Source organism: Antennarius striatus, chromosome 13 (assembly GCF_040054535.1).
Source record: "Antennarius striatus isolate MH-2024 chromosome 13, ASM4005453v1, whole genome shotgun sequence".
NCBI classification, from domain to species: domain Eukaryota; kingdom Metazoa; phylum Chordata; class Actinopteri; order Lophiiformes; family Antennariidae; genus Antennarius; species Antennarius striatus.
This window is the reverse complement of record NC_090788.1, coordinates 14,035,604-14,052,008: the sequence shown is the minus strand read 5'-3', so window position 1 is coordinate 14,052,008 and position 16,405 is coordinate 14,035,604. Positions and strand designations below refer to the sequence as shown.

Below are 16,405 nucleotides of genomic sequence, written 5' to 3'. Positions count from 1 at the left end.
TAAGAAATAGTTGAAGCTGACATGGACTGGTATTGTGTATTTGGTGATGACTGAGGAGAATGAGGCCTGTCGTGTATACAGCAGTGCAGTTTGGCCTGACTTCCTCAACTAGCTTGAGGCCTCGCTCCATTAATGTTGATATCAGTGCAGCTATGGGTTGAAAATGTGATCACAGATCTGTGCCTGTGAAGTTTAGGTATTTTTCATACTTTGGAATTTTCTGCTTCAAAACAGTAGATTGTGGAGAACAAATGAGGATCTCATCAAGAAAAAAATGGAGCGAGTAGCATTGAGGACAAAGGAGTGTAAAATAAACTGCAGCTAAATGAAAACCACCAGCAGTAGGTCATCGGAAGAAAGGGCTACAGAGTAAAACAGAAGCTTATAGCAGTAAGAGCATTGAAAGGAGCAGCAAACCAAAGCATCTGCTGACAGCTTTAGCTCTGGCAGCTACACCACTCTGTGCACTCCAGGAAAGATGTTTGAGGTAAGCAAAACACCATCCAGAGATTGTTTATGGAAGACAGGAGCTTGTGCCCTCTGCACAATATCTTGATTCTTTGAATACTCCAGAGAAAGAAAAAAAAAAGAAACTATAATTTCAACAACTGGCAGATAGTCAAACACTCAGAGTAGAATCATGAAAACACGGAACGTGATGTTGAAACAGTCCATTCTACCAAGGGGGGAGGGGGACAACGCTCAGATGAGATTTGCCATTGGTGTTAAGAGTGGAATTGGGAGTTTCTTAACTATGGTATGTTGTTAATTTTGGGACACATCCTCAGTAGTGTACCTCCAAATCAGGGGGTGTTTCGGCCTTTAAACACTATACACCCTCATCAGAGGTGGCCAGCTAAAGGGTGCAGAGCATCTGATGCAGAACAGGAAGGTGAAACCCAAAATGAAAAGCAAAAAATTGAAGGAAAAAAATGCTTGTGGCACACAAACCTGACACCCACTTCAATCTAGTACATATTTCTATCATCCACAATATAAGTATTTATACTTATATTTGTGTGAATCACCATAATCTTCACCCATATCTACTGTCACTTATCACATTAAAATGGTATGAACTGGTAGCCTTGCAACCAGCAGGCAGTGAGATGGACGGATACCATGACTAGTGATTAAATTTTGTGTGTGTGTGTGTGTGTGTGTGTGTGTGTGTGTGTGTGTGTGTGTGTGTGTGTGTGTGTGTGTGTGTGTGTGTGTGTGTGTGTGTCTGTGTCTGTGTGTGGGTGTGTGTTTCTGTGAAATGCTCTTTTCCCCTCTGCTCTATTTGCTTCCACCCTCTTTTCTTCCGTTCGCCGTCAATTCATGTTCTTCCTTCTGCTTGTTTAAATATTTTTCTGCTATCCTATCTCTGGAGCCATTTCATATTCTTTTATGTATTATACATGTTGGACATAATTTGTAAAAAAGCCCATGTACGTAGTATACCTAACAGCACATGCTCCACGTCTAAATATCCAATCCACCTGAAAAAGAAAGTAGACATGAAAAAATCTAAATTATGAGCTTGATTGCTAAATTGTATTTATTTATTTTTGCTCAAATCAGCTCCTCAATAAACCCATACACCAAAACAGCTGACATTTGCACATTGATATAGTTTTGTTGAAGGCATCTGTTTCAGCAGCACAAGCATACATTTGTGAGATAGCCCATGGTATTCAAATTGCAGTGGATGCACTAGTAGTGAATGTACGCTTGACATTTTCCTAACTCTTCCTGAGCAGATCGTGAATGGCTTTGTCCTACAAAGCCAAAATCCCGTATCTGCAAAAATGGTACCAGACAAAACATCTTGTGTGTTCTTCTTTCAGCGAGTGTAAGCGTAATAAAAATTAAAAAACAATATCTCAGGTAAATGTGGCAGAAGACCAACAATGCTAACCTACGAAAGTAAAGATCTAGCACATAAAAGTGGGGCAAAACAACTAACTTCAATTAAAACTACAGATTCTGCACTTTGCCTTTGTGTGGTTGAGCTGATGCATGCTGGTCCTTTCATTTTATCACACTACTGGCCAACGATGGCAATGTATGCACAAAGAAACATGGGTTCCAGTTCAATTGTTCCCATTCATTATACATGGCCTTACACTGGATGTGTATTTTAACTGGAACCACTAGTGAAAGTGGTTCATATCTGACTGAAAAACATTACATTTATGTGTTCACTGCTCTAAAAAAAAAATCTAAATAAGTATACAACCTCATGTATGCACATTGCGTCTTGGGGCAGGTAAACAAAACAAACATTGGATTGTTCAGTCTTTGAAGAGGCCTACACTCTGCTCAGGGACAGCCTAGTGGGACCAGTTTCTTCTTCCACTATTCCTCCTCAAACCTACTTGTACATAAACATGCATTAAACATCCACAGTCCTAATCAAGATGAATGAAATTTGCTCCTTTTTACATGCCATCATATTGTAAGACAACTACATTATTGCTCTGATCCAGTCATCTCCAGAGCTTGCAGTGTAGTGTGTGCGGGTGTACAGATATGGGTTTGCAAGAAAGGGAGAAATTATATGATTAAAGGGGATTGTTGTGGCTAAATGCCAGCCTGTGACTGCTTTAATTCGTTAATTAAAGCAGTCACAGGTAATGGATGTAGATAATTGTCTTGCTCTATTTGCTTGGTTCTCACCCAACACAGGGAACAAATAAGGTCCACCATGATCCACAGATCTGAGTAGCCCTTTTCAGCCACAGGCCTGGCTTAAGAATGCCCACAGACTCAAACACAGGTCTAAAGATGGGGGAACTGTGTGTTTTGATGGTCCACTGGTTGTGTTACAGTCAGAACATATGCACTGCTTACTAATCCCTCTTTTGCTTTGGAAAATTTAATCTTTCTAGTTAACATGTCTCTTGGCCAAAAAGAGCTATCTGATCTCTGCGTAATGCATGCATGTGTTTGTGTGTGCCAATAGGGGTTAGTGCATGGCATTGTCGAGTTCTACTTTGATGTGTTTGCTGCTGTCCAGTACAACCAGTTTTATCTCCTACCAGACTTCCTGTATGCAGACAACAACCACGCAGGGTGTGGTGTGTGTGTGTGTGTGTGTGTGTGTGTGTGTGTGTGTGTGTGTGTGTGTGTGTGTGTGTGTGTGTGTGTGTGTGTGTGTGTGTGTGTGTGTGTGTGTGTGTGACCATTATACAGATAGCATGTGATAGCATAAGAATCCCAGGTAGCAGCCCATTACTTTTACAAACAAACATCAGGAACCTCTGTATGGCTGCCAAAAACTGCTCTGTGAACAACAGTCAATAATCTGTTGCTCCATGAATAGTAAACTCTACTTTAAAAGTAGTGGATACTCTGATTTTCTCTAAATCATAATTTCTACAAGACAGAAAACAGTCATTAACAACAAGCTCTTCAAAAATCAGTTGTTGTTCCACAGTCTCGATATCAGCGCTGTGCTCAGTTCCATCTCCCCTGGCCACAGCATGTGCATAATTCCTCGGCTTGATTTTGATGACAGTGATGATCACATCATTCATACGAATGCTTTGTTCCAAATCATCCATTCTTTGTTATCCCTGTTTTAAGACAACAGTTCTTTGGTTTTTTTTGTATTCATTTTGTCCTTCATTTCTTCCACGGCGTCTACAACCATTTTTAGCTTTTCTTCCAACTTTTTATCAAAGTCACTCCTTAACTCATCAAAGTCACTCTTTAACTGGCTCTTTAACTATTTCACAGTAAAGACTGTCTGGTCTAAGTATCCTCCGATATTCCGCTTCCTCTTGTCATTTTGCAGAGAATCGGCAAGAGTCAGTATGAGCATCTATTCTTTAGTTTTTTAAGAAACTCTTTATTCAACATGCATTATAAATGATAATTGTGCTTTCCCTTCATTTATGTTGTTGTGGTGTGAGAGCAGAACATATCGTCGTGCTTAAGGATACTTAACCACAACGATGTGGTTAGAATCTACACCCTCCTGTGGAGAGATTGTGTGTTCTCTTTGTGCCGGCAGGTGGTTCCCTCTGGGCCCTCCAGAGGCCTGTCACAAAGCAAGCTTATCACATAAAGCAGGGATATTCAGGTTAGTCAAATGTAGTTTCAGAACTTTCAGTTACAATAGTAACTCACAGTGGAAAAATACTCTTCTTTTGTGGTCGGGTGACTGTTAGAATATACGTCAGCTTTTTCTTAGCTGGAGTTCACATTAACCTGATGGAAAAGAGAGGATTTTTTTAACAATCCATTTTTAAATTATTACATATGTGTATGTACGTAATACAGACACATGCATGTGATTTCAAATGATGCTTATAGAGTAATGCATCAGTCTGAAAATAATACACCATATTACAATACAATCAACCTCAACTCACTGCAGTAATCAAAACTTAGCAAAAGTTTCATCCTGCATGCTTTTGCATTGCAGTATTTCTGAAACAAACATTTGGTGATTGAACTCTCCTCAAATTTGAATGTTTATTATATAATGTCAGGGAGCAAAACTCAACACCTCAGCAAGGTTAATTAATTTCATTTAGAAGAAACCCGAGGTGAAGTTCTGCCAGATGATAATAAGGACTCTGTCTTCCTCTGGCAACAGGCAGCTGCTGCTACCAATCAGTTTCACATCCTGGAAATGTAAATGTCTAATTTCTCTACCCCAATCATTCTCCTGTCTCAAACACTTATAATGCATATGAAACTGGAAGTATAGGGGTTCCACTGCTTGTATTATAATGGTATCAGACACACAATTCTTGGGGTTGGTATCATTTTTCCATTAATACAGAATTATTCAACAAAATCTATCTCATCCCTCAATAAAAATGGTTCAAATGTTCCCACACTCCCTTCTCTCCATGCATTACATTCATGGATGGAAGGAAATCACCTCTACAATGAATGCTATTGCACATCTTTAGACAGTAACGGTGTTTAAGTGAGCAGTCTGATGTAAAATATTCCTTCTGATGAGAGTCATTTTTCATTGGTTTGCTGTCTGTAATTTCACTCTATGTGTGAGTGTGAGTGCGTGTATTCACAGATAGGGAGTATCTCTGCCACTTAAGAATAAAATGTGATGACAGTCTACTCTAGCAAGCGGCTGAGTAATGGTTAACAGAGAACAAAGACAAACAGACCAACTGTCAGTAGACACCAGGAATCACAGAGACCAGACACACAGAGTGATGAAACAATGACAAACTGGTACCAGGTTGAAACTCACAGAGGGAGACACAAATGATTTGAACACAGAAAAAGAAAACCTCATGACAAACAAGGACTCTAAGATGCAATAAAACAAGTATTAATCAAACACAAAATAGCAGTTCTCTATGATTATTGAATGTCATTAGAAAGTGTGGAGACTGTCATCAGGAAATGAATCTGCAATGAATAACAAGCAATCTTAGCCTCTTGTTCTAAATGCAACAACTTGTGGTTAATTATTTTCATATATTTAAAAAAAAGAAAGAAATGCATTTTAAGCAAATGTCCTTTACTACAAACAAGAACAAACCTAATTTCTTCTGGAGTTAATTTCCTCTAGTTGCTACATTAGTGCCCCTGGCTTTCTTAATGGACATAAAGACTTCATTGCCACTTACAAATGAAATGCCACTGACACTCCACCCCTTAGAGGCTATAAAGCGCTGCAGAGGGAAATTACAGCGGTATGACCATATGCTCAGTCAAGCTGTGGAGCGCTGCTGTGTGAGTGACAATGTGTGATTCTAATGAGGCGCAAAGGAAAAGGAAATGCTCAAAACATGAGCAAACTGTGAAGTTTCAGTGCAAAGTTGAAATACTAATAGTCTGCTCACAATTTAAACTGAGCTTACTGAATGTATGTGGGTCGGGTAGAGTTAAATGAACGAAATAAAAATATGCATTATTATTGACCTACTTCCCTAAAACACCTGCATGTCTAGATGACTATTTTATCTCTATAGAACTAGCGGGAACCCGTGGAAATCCCACAATAAAACAATAATATCAGACTTTGTTTTTTTTCTATTTTTTTCTTCACTGTCACAAGAAAACAAACCGCTGTGTCCGATGAAGCCATAACGGCTCTGTGTGTGTGAGACGGACGAATGCAAAGGCCGCTTCAGCGTTACGGTCCGACCATCCGGGTAGACATCGGCTTCGTGAGTTCGGTCCTGGTGAATAAAGCTACGGGGTTCCCCACACAACAACGTGAGGTCCATCGCAATCAAGGAATATAAACTGCTATGTTTGAGAAATCCAAAACGGCTCCGTAAGTGACAAACATGGACAAATGTGAAGACCGGAGCTAACTTGGCTAGCTGCCCCAACTTCTGGGGAGACGTTTGTTTTCTTGTGTAAAGTGTGTTTGCAATATGTGTCAATGGAGATTAAACAGACAGAGTTTTTTTTTGTGGTGACAGCTATTTATTTAATTCCACGATGCTCTCAAGAGCTGTTGTTCACATGATTCCTTCTGGCAGATGCGCCATGATTGATTGACATGTAGTGGGTGGAGTTAAAACATGACACCGTGAGGTTTTCAATTGAGCTTATTCAAATATGTAGTTGGGGAGAAAAAGTAAAAATGGCATAAAAGGTCAGCTGCTTAAAATGTATCCATAGATTTAGATACAGTTGACAGATGACAGGGTGGCACGGTGGTGCAGTGGGTAGCACTGTCGCCTCACAATACGGCGGGTCCAGGTTCAAGTCCCACTCTGTGCAGAGTTTCAATGCTGTCTGCGTGGGCTCTCTCTGGGTCTCTGGCTTCCTCCCACCTTCAAAAAGCATGAGCTTCAGGTTTATTGGCCAGTCCCAAATTGCCGGTAGGAGTGAGTGTGTGCGTGCATGGTTGTCTGTCTTTGTGTGGCTCCACGGTGCACTGGCGTCGTGCCCGGAGTGTCCCCCGCCTCACGCCTTATGCCAGCTGAGATAGGCTCCACTTTCTTTTTTATGTTGAGCAAAAAAAGAAAGTGGTTGGACTAATATGTATAACGTGAATTTACATGTACTGTATAACGGAACTCACTGGTCCGGTTTGCAGCCGAGTGTGAAGCGTCGGGGATGAGGATTAGCACCTCTAAATCTGAGGCCATGGTCCTCAGCAGGAAACCAGTGGACTGCCTTCTCTGAGTGGGGGATGAGGTCCTTCCACAAGTGAAGGAGTTTAAGTATCTTGGGGTCCTGTTCACGAGTGAGGGAACAATGGAGCGTGAGATTGGACTGAGAAATGGGGCATTAGGAGCAGTATTGCAGTCGCTTTACCGCACTGTTGTCACAAAGAGGGAGCTAAGCCGAGAGGCAAAGCTCTCCATCTACCGTTCAATCTTTGTTCCTACCCTCACCTATGGTCATAAGCGATGGGTCATGACCGAAAGAACGAGACCGCGGATACAAGCGGCTGAAATGGGATTTCTCAGGCGGATAGCTGGTGTCTCCCTTAGAGATAAGGTGAGAAACAATGCTGTTTGCGAGGGGCTCAGAGTAGAGCCTCTGCTCCTTCACGTGGAAAGGAGTCAGTTGAGGTGGTTTGGGCATCTGGTGCAGATTCCTCCAGGGCGCCTTCCTAGGGAGGTGTTTCTGGCACATCCAGCTGGGAGGAGACCTCGAGGCAGACACAGGTGGAGGGATTATATCTCGACACTGGCCTGGGAACACCTTGGGATCCCCCAGTCAGAGTTGGTGGATGTGGCCGGGGAAAGGGAAGTTTGGGGCTCCTTGTTGAAGCTTCTGTCCCTGCGACCCGATTCCAGGTAAGCAGTGGAAGATGGATGGATGGATGGTATAACGGAACGTAATGGGAGTCAGCGTTCTGCATAATTTGTGATGTCAAGTTGAGCAGCTCTAGTTTCACCCTGGCAAAAATAAAGGAACTCTTCCTTACGCTGCATGGAAAACAAAAGAAACAGACTTTGCTGTGAAAATGACATAAGAGTAGCGCTTGCCAAGGTGAAGCCACACATATTTGAACTGGTCTTTCAATAACAACAGCAGAAGTCACACTGATTTGCAGGTAGCTAATTTCATGTGATTTCATGCACTGTCTTGATTTTGTTCTTTGAAAAAGGTTACATTAATGCACAATTCATTAAATACACCAGTAAAATATATACTTATGTCTTAAATTTAAAAAAAAAAAATATATATATATATATAATTTATTTATTTTTTACTAAAGAAGGGTTCGGTGACTTAGCATATGAAACCGGCAGGGTTCGGTACCTCCAACAAGGTTAAGAACCAATGTAATAGAGCTCAGCTTTGATTTTTGGGGAGCTGTGTTGCCTTAATTTTCATATACAGTCAGTGGTACTGACAACAGCACTGTCTGTTGTTTACACTTATGACGATGTCAGTTTGTTCCTTAGATAATTGGAAATAAGTAGCTAACACAATGATGTGGTGCTCTCACAGTCCACAGAGCTCAGTGGCCACAAGCGCTGCTAAACAAAGGGAGCTACTGTTACAACAGTAGATCACATTTAAGGCGTAAGCCAGTAACAAAGCACCACCCACAGCAGTGAAGCTGCGTACAGCTGTAGTTTTGAAATTTATTATTTTCAAATAACTAGAGGGAAATATACATTTTAACCTGAAAACTAATATTTCCATTTGAGTTGGGCTGGACTTGGAAACAGTCAAGTGAGGTGGAAACGCCTCAAATTGCAGTGAAGCTCAGAGCAATGTGCTAGCTGTACTTGTTAAAGCAGCACCAAATGAACTGCTGAGGTGAATCCTCTTTGGTGTGTTTGAACAGTGCCTTAGCCGTATCGTCCACAGCAGTACATGTCTGTTATTCTGATTTGTTCTGTTGACAAAGTTTCTAAATAACAGCAGTCACTAATCTAATTAATATCTATTGCAATCATCTGGTGATGCAATTACGAATGTGATAAAGATTTTCATCATCATTTGCACTGTTTTTCCAGGTAGCCTGGACTCACAAACAGCAGGACAGTTAAAGTATTGATGAATTGCACCAACCATACGCTGGGTTGAGAGAAGTGAAGAGGCTCTCTGCAGTTTCTATCATTATGGCAATGCTACACACCTTGTCGCACCGCAGAGTACTTATTTCAACACAACAGGAGAGAGCATCAACATTATATCAACTGTGCCTACTACTGCAGAGAGAATAGAGTGTCAAGAGTCACAGAGAGGAAGAAAATGGGCTGACAGCTGGGAGAGGAGAGAGCTGCTTCTGGGAGGTTGTTTTTTGATGCTCTCTCTCTCTCTCTCTCTCTCTCTCTCTCTCTCTCCCTCCCTCCCTCCCTCCCTCCCTCCCTCCCTCTCTCCCTCTCTCTCTCTCTCTCTCTCTCCTCTCTCTCTCTCTCTCTCTCTCTCTCTCTCTCTGTCTCTCACGTCTTCACAGCTCTGTAGTTTCCTACATCCTCCAGAGACGGGGGATTTGGGGAATTTGCTCTATGTAGCTACACTAAGCTTTCAGGGGAGAAGGTCAAGGTAGGCTACACAAACTGTAAAGTCTGTGTTCTGTCAGTACAACCCGTTTGTCCTTTACCTGTCAGTCTATGTGTGTGTGTGGTGTGTGGTGTGTGTGTGTAGAACTTTTAGTGTTTAAATTAAACTAACATCATCACCATTAGTCGTAACAGATTTAGAACACGAAAAACGGTGTGTGGTTTTTTTTGTCTTGTTTCCGCAAATAGTGTTCTCCGCCTGCTCCCTCTCTCCTTCCCTTTATGTCTTAGCCTAAATAATGCAGAGTTGACTAATGAAGTGCTGGATTCCCCCATGGAGCTGAGACCAGGGTAGCAGTTGTCCTTATCAAGACTCTCCTCAGAGCTGTCATGGCCTGTCTGCTCATAAGCTAATCACTTCTTACAGTCCCTTAGTATGGGACCACTGCCACTGATGTCATCGCCAATTGGTTGAGTGAAGCAGGGTTTTGTGTGTGTGTGTGTGTGTGTGTGTCTGTGTGTGTGTGGTGTGTGTGTGTGTGTGTGTGTGTGTGTGTGTGTGTGTGTGTGTGTGTGTGTGTGTGTGTTGCCGGAGTGCAGGTGTGTTTAACTAGGGCCTCAACGGCCGTGCAACTGCCTTGGTGCAGCATGGGTCACTTATTTTACACACACGCACGCACGCACGCACACACACACACACACACACACACATACATACACACACACACACACACATACACACACACGCACACACTTTTCTTCCCACCTGCCAAAATACATTTGCTGCACACAAAGCTCAGCTGTGTGTAACAAGCAAATGGCACCGCGTCACATACCAGCACACATGGTCATATGGAAATGGCCATTTGTAATGACAAGCGCTTCATTCTGGCATGTTAAGGTGAGGTAAAGATGTAGCCAGTGGGAAAACATTTCCTCTTATCTTCTCAGTCAACTTCAGAAATGTTTCTTTTACCCCTTCACACCGATGATGCTGTGCTGCATGATTGTAGTAGAGGAATGTTTGGCCCTCTGGTAAATACAATACAACCAACTGTCAGCAATGATGATTTATTATCAGCCCCTCCAGCCATGCAACAAATATTCTTGCATTCTGGTGTTGCAGAGGCCATTCAGAATTTGAATATGCAGTTAAAGGGGTCCTATTATGAAATCACATTTTGCTAGAGTTGCCCTTTGTGACGTCACAAACAGCGCTCTGTGACTGAACGGAGTGGTTGATATATTGATTGGTTGACATGCCCAAGGGCATGGACATCATCGAGGGGGAGTTTGTTCAGGCTACCGTAGCATTGTGCGGTAATGTCCTAGCTCAGAGCTACACACTGAAAGTTCCTCACAAACTGTTGAACTCAGCTAGCATTTGGCTACAGTCATGTGTGTGTGTGTGTGTGTGTGTGTGTGTGTGTGTGTGTGTGTGTGTGTGTGTGTGTGTGTGTGTGTGTGTGTGTGTGTGTGTGTGTGTGTGTGTGTGTGTGTGTGTGTGTGTGTGTGTCCTCCTCGTTATAGCAAATACAGCTGCGTGTGTTCACACTGCTCCTAAACAGCCTCAGCCTCAGCCTGAAAAATGAAGCTGGAAGGAAGCAGGATATAACTGGGACAAAAGAGGAAAGCTGGGAGTGATTGACTCAAGCCAAATGAAAAAACATGAAAGAGACGATGAGAGAGAGGAAAAAATGAGCATGCCAAAAGTGTGACAGGCAGATAAACAAGAGACTTTCAGTGACTGTACACTTAATCCACTGGGTGACTGCAGCGATTAACAAACTCCCTGTCTGACTGTGTGCGTATATGTATGCTTACCTCTGTAGGCATACATAGGTGTGTGTGTGTGTGTGTGTGTGTGTGTGTGTGTGTGTGTGTGTGGTGTGTGTGTGTGTGTGTGTGTGTGTGAGTGTGTGTGTGTGTGTGTGTGTGTGTGTGTGTGTGTGTGTGTGTGTGTGTGTGTGTGTGTGTGTGTGTGTGTCCACCTACTTCAGGGATTTACATGGTTGTCTATGTTGTTGTACACACTTTTCGCCTTTGCACAAATGTGGATTAATTACATCCCACGAAGCGTCGATGTATCGTTATTGTCAGGCAAGAGAGAAGGCCAGTGTGAGTAAGACCATAGATTAAAGCACCATCTCTGATTTATGATCTGAGATAGTTTTTATCTTGAGATATTTTTGCACATATTTCAGGACCCGGATAAGATAGAAAGACGAAACAAAAGGCTTTATATTAAGTGAGGCAAGGTGATCAAAATTAGTTCACCATTAGAAAAACTAGGTCAAGGTCACATACATTTTCACTTTTATACCTTTTTAGGTACACATCTCTGAAACCTCATAACAAATAGAATGCACCAGGATGTTGCAGTCTTTGATGTCTGATGCCGTGGGATGTTGCTGTCTCTGACTGCCTTGGTTCTAGTTTCATATCTGAGAATGTATGACAGCTAAATGACAAATAGAATGCACCAGTTACATGTTGGATCATGGATCTTTTATTAAATGACCCTGACCTATGAAAGTAGGTCAGGGTAAAATTGTGGATTCAGGGGTGTCGCGGGATGTTACAGTCCCTGACTGCCTAGTTTGTGTGTGTGTTGACTTGAATGTCCAACACAACCAGCTTTGCAAATCTCTCTCATGGGTTTTTGGGAAAAAAATAGTTTTGCTCTGTGACCATGTGATTATATAACTGGACTTCAGCAATATATGGACTGGTAATTGTTTTCCAAAAAGTGGTGATGCGGGTGCAGCTCACTGGTTTCTAACCAGTGGTCTTGGCTCTCTTCCCAATTATTACTTGTACAAGTAAATGTAGGAGCGAGAAGCATAACAGATATGTTGAGATTGTACATGATTGTACAATGATTTTATATCATATAAACACAACTTCAGCCTTCTGTTAGTCACATCAAAAACTAAAAATTGTTCTCATTTAAGGACCTTTGCTTATTACCTGATAAATGTTTTTATTTGTCAAGCATCTGGATGGTTGGGCACTGAAATTATAAAGAAAAAGAAGCAGCACAAGAACTAAAAAACTGTTTAACATGATCAGGAGGCACTGTCCACTGCTTCGCTACAATTCCTAAAAATACTAAATTCAGATTCTGTATAATTGCAAATTATTTGCAAACGAGATGGTGAAAGGAGGGATCAGCAACCCAAGGGATGTTACAAGCTGTTCTACATAGACTGTTCAAACGTGGGTGGCTGCGCCCGGCATACTTGCTCCAATTGAAATAATTCTAAGGCTTATTACTCTGAGATTATTGTTCTACAAAATGATGTGGGCAGAAGAACACTTAGAGACAAAAAAAAATCAGTCAGGTCCTTGTTTTTGTTTTGGGTTTTTTGTCTTGAGGAGCGAAAAGGGAAACTATGTTGCATTATAGTTTAGTGACAAATATACTGTAACTGACCAAAAAGCAGGATTTTCTTTGCTTTTTGTGTCACGCACTAAATTGTTACTTCCGCTTTGTCACTAACTGTTGAGCATAGAGTTTTGTTTCATTTTAGAGGACCTTTAAGTTTTATTTTCACATCAAAGATGGTGAATGTTGCTGATTCGGGGGTCATTCTAGAAATTACTTTGTTTCAGAGCAACCAAGTGTATTTAATGGGTACTAAGAATAAAAGCACATAATATGACTTACAGTCTGTCTTTTTTATGGAACCTACATTGTGACAGCTGTAAAAAAGTTTATGATAAATTATGTGTGTCATATCAGACAAAATCTTGTCACCTTATAACATGTTACGATAGCTACTGTGACATTTATGACGATCTCTTCATCACCACAAGCATTGCCAGATTCGCACTAAACAGCAAACATGGAGAAATGGAAGGAATGAAATTTGAAAGCCCGGAGGGAATGCTAGAAGTTGAAAGGATGGGATGGATGAAAGCAGAGAGGTGGTGGAGGAGAAAATTGCATCAAGATGAAAAAAGGCAAGCACTGCCAAATCATTGTTCTGCCAATCAAAGTGGCTCAGATGGTTCTGAAATTATAAAAAATCTACTTAATTCTTGTGAAACATAAACTGGCCAGCGAGATTGTTCTGGTGCTGCAATGTGTTGTAACAGTTTGATAAAATGAGATTATGTCAGTCGTATGTTTGCATCTAAGGCTCCATTGCTTCCGGGAAAGTATAACAGCACTTTAGCTTGACTCACTAAATTCTCATTTTTTTCCATTGGGCCTCACCAAAGATTCTACAGAGTTTGTCTCTGGGTTTGTCCCTTTATCACGTTTATCATTGGTCAAGGGGACAAATGGAACACATTTTAGGCATCTCTTTAAATTTTTACTTAAATGCCAATTAGAAATGTCACAAAATGGAAATGGATTTGCTTTTGCTCACCACACTTGACCAGTGGTAGAGAAGGCTGGTCCTTTGGTAAATGAGCCCATCCCAGCAACCAGACAACCCTGTCACACCAGGACGCGTAAGACCAAGTGCGCATTCTAGTGGCGGGCAACTTTGTGCCGATGTTGTGTTTTGAGCGTGTGTGTGATTGTCAACCCACTGTTATAAAAATACACTTACGATAGAAGACATATTCTGTGTAGCTTGACAGATCTTGTCCTCTGTGTGCTGTTGACAAACGACGCGGTCACGGATGAGTTGCAGGCACCCATTTGAAACCACACCTGACAGCATGTCAAAAAAGCCCTCTCCAGGTGCTTGAACTTCAGGTAAAACCGGGATGTGTACCGATCCGGGGTCCGATCCGGATCCCGACTCTCATTCAAGGTCTCCCCAAAAACTTCTTTGGCGAGGGCCACCCGCCCGCATATCAGTATCCGGGGTACCCTCCTAAATTTGGCGTCTGCGTGACTCTCTCTGGCCAAGGTACAGGACCCCCGGTAGCCCACCGTGATGAAACCGCTCTTTCTGTCCGCTGGACTGAGGGATTGGCGGCGGACACTGCCGCTGGTCGCTACCTTGGGAACCGTCTTCGTAATCGCTGTGGAAGAAGTCGTCCGGGCTGTGCTTTCAGATCATCAGGGGGTCAGCAGCTTCACCCAAGTCCGGCAGCTGGAAGTATTCCGCCTCCTTCCTGAGCCTCCCCTTTCTCTGGGAAGTGGTCCGGGCAGCACGACTTGTTTGTCTCGAAGGTAGTCCAACACATACCGGAATAAAAATCCGTCCCTGTCGGACAAAATACCGGCCTTTGGGGTCTCTCGCCAAGTCACTGGATGCGTCTTTTTTGGAAGAGAAAAGCTTTCCGAGCAAGGAAGCCGGGGAGCTCACTAAAGTTGAGTGACGCGTGTAATAAACTTGGCCGCCTACGTTTAACTCAACGACATCTTGGAAACTGTTCTGAACGGATGCTTGCTCTGTTGGGGTTAGTCCTACAGTTTCACTCAGCGCCATCGTTTCCGTCATGAACAACTACACTCGGGCTTACACGCCTATTTCTACAAGTAAAAGAAATTATATAGAAAGGCTGGATCAATTTTAAAAGTTGCCACACTTTGACACCAAAACTTCATCAGAGAACAATGTGAATAATTATTTTCATCTGTCCATGGCCATGATCACCTACCAGCCTCCAGCGATTGTCCGTGAATGGGGTAAAAGATGGCAGTCTGGGGCGTCCCCCTGTGAATGTTAATTTAAAAGGAGGAAAGACGGCCGTGAGAGGCGCGCCGAAGGCTCGCAATCAGTACCTAGTGCGCGAACATTACAGTGGCTTGGGGGGGGGGGGGTTCGTGGCTGAGAAAAGAGCCTGCAAAAACCTGCCTTGCTTGTCTTTTGTTGCTATTAAGAAGTATTTTCACAAATATAAATCCTTATGCACACATCCAGAATATTACGCAGAATAATTGGTGAAAAAGTCCCAAAACAAAACAACAACAAAAAAGAAAATAGTCCCAAAAGAAGCCGGTGCTGATGTGGTCTTATGTGCTCTCTTTCATTTGCTCCAACAGATTTCCCAGGCTGTGCAGACAAGCGGGAGGGGAGACAGGAAGCCTTCCACAGGCGAGAAACTTGGCAGATTACACAGGCAAGCCTCGGGACTCCGGTACTGGTTAATCTGCAGCCTGTCACCTAAAGACGTGGCCTTCTACGGACTGAATCCAGCTCAACACCTCGTTTTAAATACCTCCGTTGCGTCCTAAAGAGGTAGAAAAGAAAGAAAACCCTTTTTAGGAGCAGCAGAAAAGACCGACCCGCCGAGCCGCTGGCTGCTCCTGCTGGGATCTGTCCTCGGTGCTGAAGCGAGCATCTCTCTCTCTCTCTCTCTCTCTCTCTCTCTCTCTCTCTCTCTCTCTCTCTCTCTCCTCTCTCTCTCTCTCTCCTCTCTCATCTCTCTCTCTCTCTCTCTCTCTCTCTCTCTCTCTCTCTCTCTCCTCTCTCTCTCTCTCTCTCTCTCTCCTCTCTCTCTCTCTCTCTCTCTCTCTCTCTCTCTCTCTCTCTCTCTCTCTCTCTCTCTCTCTCTCTCTCTCTCTCTCTCCTCTCTCTCTCTCTCTCTCTCTCTCTCTCTCTCTCTCTCTCTCTCTCTCTCTCTCTCTCTCTCTCTCTCTCTCTCTCTCTCTCTCTCAACCCCCCCCTCTCTCGTGCATCACCCATCCTCGCCCCTCCTTCTTCACCTCCTAACGCCTCTTCTCTCATACAGATAGGTGGTTTCTCTGTCTCTCTCTTTTGGATTTTCTGTCAACGTGATTATTTGTTAATTTGACTTTTATGAATACACATCATGTCAAAAATTAAATCAATCTCTCTCTCTCTCTCTCTCTCTCTCTCTCTCTCTCTCTCATTTAACTATTTCAGAGCTATGAATGATTCAAACGCTTTTACGAACCTTTGGTGAGTCAAAGGTGTCTTATGGTCCGTGTTAAACGAGGAACTCATGCATGTTCGGTCAGTGTTTGGTTTAATTCAAGTAAATTTGTCCACATATCATATGATGGGGAGGGGTTACGTGTATATTCATGTTTGAGTGAATCTCTCTTGGATGTTGTTGACGAAACTATCTTG

General features: G+C 42.6%; 1 protein-coding gene across 1 annotated transcript in view; it reads right to left on the bottom strand.

The window, feature by feature from the left end:
* The window catches only part of kctd16b (potassium channel tetramerization domain containing 16b), an 83,480-nt gene extending 68,671 nt beyond the window's left edge, over positions 1-14,809 (bottom strand). Inside the window, 6 exon segments of the mRNA XM_068331836.1 lie at positions 13,967-13,996; positions 13,999-14,016; positions 14,019-14,337; positions 14,339-14,497; positions 14,500-14,577; positions 14,579-14,809. Of these exon segments, the coding sequence (XP_068187937.1) occupies positions 13,967-13,996; positions 13,999-14,016; positions 14,019-14,337; positions 14,339-14,497; positions 14,500-14,577; positions 14,579-14,809 (835 nt within the window).
* Positions 14,810-16,405: the final 1,596 nt, after the last annotated feature.